This window comes from Opisthorchis viverrini (genome assembly GCF_000715545.1).
Source record: "Opisthorchis viverrini unplaced genomic scaffold opera_v5_45, whole genome shotgun sequence".
Lineage (NCBI taxonomy): Eukaryota > Metazoa > Platyhelminthes > Trematoda > Opisthorchiida > Opisthorchiidae > Opisthorchis > Opisthorchis viverrini.
In genome coordinates, this window is record NW_008751701.1 from 536837 (window position 1) to 545191 (window position 8355).

The following is an 8355-nucleotide window of genomic DNA, read 5'->3' on the forward strand; positions in this document are numbered from 1 at the left end:
CACGTGGCCAAGCCAGCGCAACCTATGCAGTGTGATCAGTTCATCTATCGAGGGTGAGTTATTTCTCCCGAATACCATTCGATGAAGTTCAGCAATGCGGATCCGGTGTTCCCACAAGATTCGGATAATGCTCCGAAGCCATCGATGGTCAAACGCTGAACGTCTTTTGACGTCCTCAGCGCGCAGCGGCCAGGTTTCTGATCCATATAGTAATATGGAGCGCACCGCGGCATTGTAAACTCGACCATTGACAGAGAAGCTGATGTTACGCCTACGCCACAGGTGACGTAGGTTCGCAAAAGTTGCTCTGGCCTTCCCAATCCGGATGAAAATATCACCTTTTGCGAGACCCCCGGAACTGATACAGCTCACCAGGTAAACAAATTTGTCTACTACCTCAATCGGTTCATCCCCAAGCGTGGGGCTAGGGTTTGAGCCCACCTAGTCTTGCAGTGGCACTTTAAACTGCATGCCGAACCATGCGCCAGAATCACATTACTTAATATTGTTTGCAGGGCGTAGGCCTAACCCGGGCGCGCAGGGAATAAGGCGTTACTGTCTCATTCCCAATGCGCTTGCCCACAGCAGGTGTCTTTGGAGCAGCACCGGGCGGACTCTTCGGTTTTAAAAGTATTTCGACCGTATTGGATAATGCGTCGGCGGTCACGGTCAACCGTTGTGCGATCGGAGTGTGCGGCTTTTAGGACCGACCTTTTGTAACCCTACCTTCCTCGGGGGATGGCATCATCGCTGCTTCCACAATTCTGGACATGTTGGTCGCCTGAGGGAAGCACCATACTGCCTGCAAACCCTTGTCACAGAGGATAGTACGACTTTACCTCCGGACCGCCTCGCAGCACGATTACTCATAGTGCGGGGTCTCGTTGTTCTTGGTCTGCTTGCACCCCTTTGGACTTCCTGGCATGGTTTCGCCCCGTGGAACGACGTTCTAGCCACTGTAGCCCGCGGGATGATTGCAGCGCTTAAGCCCGAGCACCACGCCAAGGTGGCAGCTTTGGGTCGGGATTGGGTTGCCCGGAGCCAGAAGGCTCTTCCCAGAAGCCTCAGGGCTAACAAGATCACTCACGGGGAGGTCTTTCGAGATCCATGGGACCCGGAGTTGAATTAAGCCACCATTTACATAGTCGATCTAGATTACTGGATGTATTGCAATACACACTCACCCTGATTCATGGATAAGAAAATACCAGTTGTAGAACATAAACCGGCTGATTATGGCGTTCAAAACATTTCTTAATACAGCAGGTGACTGGTATTGCTCTAAGAGGCCAGAGCTCTTGTTTTAACAAGCTGAAAAACCCGACAGGTCTACAGCTATAGATGCCCATGAAAGCGAAATCGCCTTGAGGAGATCAAAATTTCCGCCCAAACGTTAAGTCAATTAGTACTATTGGTGCATTGAAACGAAATTACTAGAGCACGTGACAAAATGTAATCACGTGTCGATTGACGTGTCCAGTTATGGTATCCGCTGAGCCAATGTCTATATGCGATGCTAACTATGAGGACTTAATCATGAATTATAACCTAATCCAATGGGTGAGGACGGTTCTTGTTACTCACAGCTGTTGGTGATATCGTTCATCGTGGCTATTTGTAGTACACATTAGGGCTGCACCAATGTACGCCGATGATCGCGATATCTCATCTATACTGGGTATCCCAACTCAGCAAAGGTACTTCATCATCACAGCCCTGTGATGTCCTCTTCCATGTCCATGCTTCAAAATAATGAAACCACCTTGTCGAACGGTGTTCATTTATTAGATGGACTAGTACAACCATAATGGGAAGTCACTCCGTTCCGTCTTCTATAATTTGGTTTCCCACGGTGATGAAACTACAATGATGTATATAATTACGTCTAACCTCGCTTAGATCTTCACTATTCACGCGTCTTACTGTTAGAAAGGCAAGATTACACCTTGCTCAACTAGTCCCTTGGTCGATAGTGGAGGATCTGTGTGTACACCCATGTGTAACCCAGTGAAATTAAAGCTAAGGGAGTCTACATGCAAGGCATTCGTACGAGCAGCTGACGTAGACTTCGTTGCTACGTTTCAAGGACATCATAGCCTTTAAACGTGCACCCAATGATAAAGCCGTAGCGCAGGCTTAGTGTGTGAACGGGCATTTTCGGTCGAATGTGTTCCTTTCGAGCAATGAAGCCCTACTTAACCCCATATTTGGTTTCCGACACTTATACTGTATGGCTAAATAGCAACAAGGGTTTCGACGTCACTATCACAACTCCTAACCATCCCATATTCCTGTGCAGCAGCACTATCATCAATCAGGGGATCTGTTTCTGGATATCACATATCAGCTCCAGAGGTTGCGTTTGTAAACGATTGTTTTGAGCTCCTCTGCATCCGATCACTGTCAAAAAGCTTCCCTGTTTCAAAAACACAACACGTTGAAGGTCGCTAAAAATTTCAGGCTGCCCTAAAAATCTTCTCCATGACTGACACATGGGTTTGTCACTGTTCATGCCGAAGTGCTGCCACATAACGTCACCTCCACAATATTAACTCTCCGCATAGATAAGCTATTAGGATAACCACTCCTAATATTCTCCGCCTCCCAGCAAAATGAGGATCCGACTTAGAATTGCAATGCCCACAACATATCGTTGCCCTTGGCAAAATGTCTTCCAACCAACATCCAAGAAACTTACACCACGTCTTCATGTCTTCACGTCTTCGTGATTGGATGGTCGCCGGACCTATGAATATCTATGATTTAATCTCTCAGTGTGCCTAGTCTGTCGATAAACGCTTGTCCTACCTGGTTGGCGTTTTTGGCCGCTCTAGCTCTGAGCATCCACCATCTCTTTCTGAACCACGTCCGCCCGCCTGCACCTCATGTTACCGGCGACACGGACAACGATTTTCATCTCAACTTCACACTCCCATCTCAGAGAGCGCCGGGAATCCATAGTCATCCTAATATTCCAACTTCTGCGGTGAGGAAATTATAAAAATAATGCAGCATTTCGATCACCTGTGCTGGTGGCCTAAACTTGCTCTGGTTTTAGCGTGGGATAATAGTAAAGTGAGCTGCTTGTCTGTAATGCAATTTGGCGCGTAAAAGGGTAAAATTGCTGTCTCATATGCAAGTTAACAGAGGATCGGTCAATGCAAGTTGAATAACGGGATTTTCGGCTAGCCAAGGGGTTTAGCAGAGGTAAACCAAAACTTGATGTAAGATTGCAGATATTTTCGGTTGAGATATCTTTGGATGTAGAGCACCGACTATACAGATGGTTCGAATCAGGCAATGCCGAAGGCTTAAGCTTTGAAAGATGGAAGAACAGGGCAAGAAAAAGCGATCCTAGTAAGTTTGAGGAGGTATCAATTCGCATCAAGTCCATTATTAAAAATATTTAAAGGTTGTTGGATATGTTGTGGATAGAAGGGGCGACTAACTGAGAGAGGACAAAAGTAAGCTTAGCTTAGTGGCCTAGCAAGTAAAGACTTGCTACGCCTGAATTGCTCCTGGATTTCAAAAAATTTAGAAAATGCGTGAAATAAGAAGCGCATTGTGTCGTCTCTGTCTATGCGAACACAATGGAGCATCCGTTCTTAAACACTGTCGAAAAGGCCTCCTCTCTGCAGCGTGCGTCCAGCCAGAAGTGATCAAGTTAATCGTTTCAGTCAGGACGTTCAGTGAGTTTCTTTCGGTAGTCAACACACGCTCTCCCGAGTGCCCAGCGAGGTCCCAGCCTCACTTCTATGACGACCGATATGTAGTGTCATGGGATGAATTAGTGGAGTTATTGGAAGAACCAGATAAATGTGTAATATGTGGGTGTTGTGGCGCAAGGCGGTGCGCGGCTTGTTGTTATTATTCAGATGAGGCAATAAAACAACTGTGCTTAGAGTACTGAAGCAAAACAGTAAAAATGTCAATGAGGCAATGGCGCATACAATAAAAGGCAGCTCAAAATATCACGAAGCTGATGATAGCCAAAAATTACAAATAATTTATTGACTTCATGCTAGGATCAATGGGATCGCGATATTCTGGTGACACGCGTTGCTTTAATCAAATGCGAATATGACAGAACCCCTTAGCTGGATGATCTGCCACTATGGTCTCAGCTAGCAGTGTTGTCGTCAATGAAGGCGGGTAACAAGTGTAGGGATGTGATCAAACATTTCCCAAAACCAAGGTTGAAACCTACTTGCCGTCGTCGCTAGCCTGTTTTACTGAACGGTTGGGAGATGGGCGTTTAGTATTCACTGGGGCGTAAAAATTGTAGAAGAATTTAAAAAATATGCGGCAGAATGATATCACATATCTTCTCGAACGGTCCAATAACGCTCTTTTCGAAGCTGGTTACTGGAGCTACAGAAGAAAACAAGTGGTCGATTAAGGTTTGCGGTGAACAATAGCATATCGACTATGGACGGTTGTATGATGTTACCTACACCGCTGGAACAGTTCTAATTAGTCCTCGAATTTGGATCGGAATACATAATTTATTGTTCCAAACGCCGCTGACTATTTGCACACCCAAATTATTCTCGCCGAAATTATAGGGTTTTCGAAGTTGTGACTTTAACAGGGAATTAGTTTAATCCATTTGCACCTTCCGGTGCTATGTTGCACGTAGCACTTTGTTTAAGTGAGCGAAATTTCAAGGCCGCAGACCATTATCGGTTTGCATTGTCTTACCGGTTTACGTGACATAAAACATGAAGTCGCACTTTAGCATATTTTGTCGTTCTTCGGTGGCCTTTAGGTATAAAAAACATCTAAAGAATATCTAATGCAAATTTCATTTTTGAAAACCGGTTGTTGACGTTTGTTAGCTTTACGCTCCTCAGCTTCAACAAATGCGATGGTCACAAAACATTTTCCCGTGGATTTCTACTCCTATTATGTACAACACTGTGAGACAACAGCATGAACTATGCAGCGGCAACGTGAACGCGATCTCCATTGACGACAGATCATTCCGAGTGAGAATAGGCTCGACCTACTCCTCTCCAGGGCCGGTCTCCATTGCAGTTCCTCAATGCTCCGTCCTGGAACCATTCCTGTTTCTGATCTACGTCAACGACCACCCAGGCGTCCTTGCGAGTCCATGTCTACTTTTTGCGGACGACTTGAAACCCTGGAGTTCCAATGCCAGCGCCCTCCAAATGGATGTAGACGCTGCAAAGCAGTGGTCGTTGGACTGGCACCTTCCTCTGAATGATGAAAAGTGCGTCCATGTGTCGTTTGGAGGGGATTCAGCGAATGCCTTTGTTATGCATGGTGAAAAGGGACCAGAAAACATCATGAGGATAGATGCCAAAAAAGATTTAGGCATCTGGGTCTCCTCAAACTTGTCCTTCGCACTACACCATGAGAAATCGGCCCAAAAGGCATTCGCCGTTTTACGGATGATCCGACGTACCTTCTCCCGTATTACTCGCATGGACTTCCAAATACTCTATGGGGCCTACGTCAGACCGCTCCTGGAGTACGCCAACCAAGTTGTCTACTCAGGACGCACGAAAGACGTCACCCTCATTGAGCGTGTCCAGCGGGCCGCCACGAGAATGGTTGCCGGCCTCAAATCCGTGGACTACGAAACGCGTCTTGCAATGCTTGATCTCTTTCCCCTGGAGTACCGTCGCCTCCGAGGTGACCCAATTCTTACTTATGCCCTGTTTGAACGAAGTTTGGCAAACAGATTTTCCACCGTTGACCCAGAAGACACACGGCGGGGACATAGTAAGAAATTTTTCAAGCTCAGAGCACATGCATTCATTAGACAAATTTTTTTATCATTTCGGGTAGTAGGTGCGTGGAGTCACCTTCCTCCGACGGTTGTCCACGCTCCTTCTAGAACCCAGATTAAAGCATTATTAGACATTTAATAATGCGACTCCTTGCGCTGGCAAGCATACTGCCCCGCGCTGAGAACATAAAGAGCAGTACTACACCATTTTTCACTTGTGCCTTTCAGGTGAACGACAGCCACTGACCGACAAGAAGAAAACCAACCGTTGAACCTTGGGCAAAAGCCTCGATCCTGTGTATCAATCCGTGAATCCGTGAATCCTTGACGATCACCTTTCCCAGACATGCATAATTAGCTTGTAGAAAATACAACGTCACCAGATAGCCACAATTATCATTCCTAGTATGAATATGACGCTCTGTAGTTGCTGACCCCCCATGAAGCGTCATGATAACGGCAACCGTTGTTACTCACCTCGACCATAGTAACTGCTGGGCCCGTGTCTATGTGCGACGCAGATTATGGGGCCTCAACTTTGCACGGCAGCCTAATCCAGTGACCAACGATGGCCCATTATACTCATAACTCTATGCGCTGTCACTCATCTCGAATACTTAGTGTAAATGATAGGCCCGAGTCTGTGTGCGACGCAAATTATGAGATCTCACCCATGCGCAATAACAATCCAACGGCCAGAAGACGATCTTTCACACCCATACCTATATGCGATGCCACTTATTGTTGCTACCCATAGTAAACACTAGGCCAGTATCCAAGCGTGCTGGTGAAATAAGGCTTCAACTTTACTTGGTAGCCTGATCTATTGGCCTGTCATACTCATTGCTGTACTTGATGTCGCCGTGCCTGGCTGCTTATCGTACCTGCTAGTTCCGTGCCCATGTACTGCGATGATTAACCATTTACTTAATCCAACCCAATCTGTCGTACTCGTATCTGTAAGCTTTTTTGCTTATCTTTGTTACTTATGATAAACACCGGGCCAGTATTTATGCAAACCGACGAATAGGAGGCCTAAACTATGCACACATATTCAACCTAATGACGAACGGCTGACCTCATACTCGCAACTGTACGCGATATCGCCTACCTTGACTACTTTTTGAAACTGCTAAGCCAGTGCCTATTTCGACGATGATCATTAGGCCTCAAGTGTGCGCGGTGTCTTAATTTAACAACCAATGATTGCCAGTAACTGTGTGCGCTCGAACTTGTCTGCTATCTATGGTAAACACCAGGCCAGTATCTATGCCAGATGATAAAAACTAGGCTCCAACTATAAGCAATATCTTATACACTATCTAATCCAAATGTCTCGTAATGATAATGATCTACCTGGAGACTTCAAGGACACATTATTCAGTGGAAATCATCGGCGCACAACCGAAAAATCACTCTGACCGTCCCCTTATGGACTTGTAGTAGTTGACGGCCCTATGGAATCTCCAGTGAACAGAACAGTTTACTAATGCAAGCCATATACAAAAACAAGGAGAAAAATTCAAGTAAATGTTGACTCAGTTCAAAATACGAGATTATGTAGTTCCGTATTCCGTTGAATCACCACACCAAGAAGTAAAATTCTACCTTCCTGGTGTTACAAATTTCCGGCGATCGCAATATTATTACACAAGTGTGAATAGATTAGTCCATTGTTTGTAGCTAAAATTTTTGTTGGCATTTAGAGTTAGCAGCAGCCAATTAAAGTCAACCGGTAGTCAAGACAAGTCACTCAGCAAAACTCTCAAAGTCACGTTGGACCGAAGAAGCTGGCGGTTGCTATTGTATATCAGTGAAACAAACTTCGTACAGTAATGTGACTGATATTGATAGAGAAAAGGAAAATAATACTGAGCGTAAAAAATGGCAATTTGCAAGTGCTACAGACGTGCCGACACCGACCCACACGAGCTATGGTTTTGAGACAACCGTTGTCAAACACCTGAAAACGCCATGGATCTGCTTCTCAAACAGGCCAGGTCTCACAGCCATACAACAGAACAGCCCGCACTGCAGCCTGATACACACCTTACTTGATATTCACAAATATGCCGCCTTGACGTCATAGGTTGTTGAAATTCGCCAAGGCGACCCAGGCATTTCAGGTTCGTGCATTGACCTTATTTGTCACGCTACAATCAAAACTAACGCAACTTCGAACGTATATAAAACCCTGCACTACATTACCTATCCAACGAAATCGGAAAAATACCTGCGAACTTATACAAGTTTTGTCCTAACTCTGAGGATTTTCTCGGCCGAACAAAATATATCTTTCTCCACAGAAGTACACATACCAGCTCAATCATCTCAAAAATGTCGCCCTTTACGAGGTCGTCTAGAAACCGAAATGTTTCAGTGCAATAATGGCATTGCACCGCGATACCCAGTGTATCATCCGTCATGTTGACGCTGAGGTTCCCCACGTTTATTCTGTCCCCATTCGTAACCCCCGCCCCACTTTTGTGTTTAGTGTGTATATATGAACTGACGTTTGTTTGTCCTTACCACTTCACCCATTTGGCCTTGAGTTCATCCGGCCATTTGTATCTGACTTTGCACGTGTGACTGTCGCACGT

General features: G+C 45.6%; 1 protein-coding gene across 1 annotated transcript in view; it reads left to right on the forward strand.

The window, feature by feature from the left end:
- T265_03236 (hypothetical protein) overlaps positions 1-8355 on the forward strand; it is a gene marked incomplete at both ends in the record, with an annotated part of 23106 nt that overhangs the window by 5115 nt on the left and 9636 nt on the right. The window contains one exon of the mRNA XM_009167669.1: positions 4854-5748. Within this exon, the coding sequence (XP_009165933.1) occupies positions 4854-5748 (895 nt within the window). The remainder of the gene's footprint in view (positions 1-4853; positions 5749-8355) is intronic.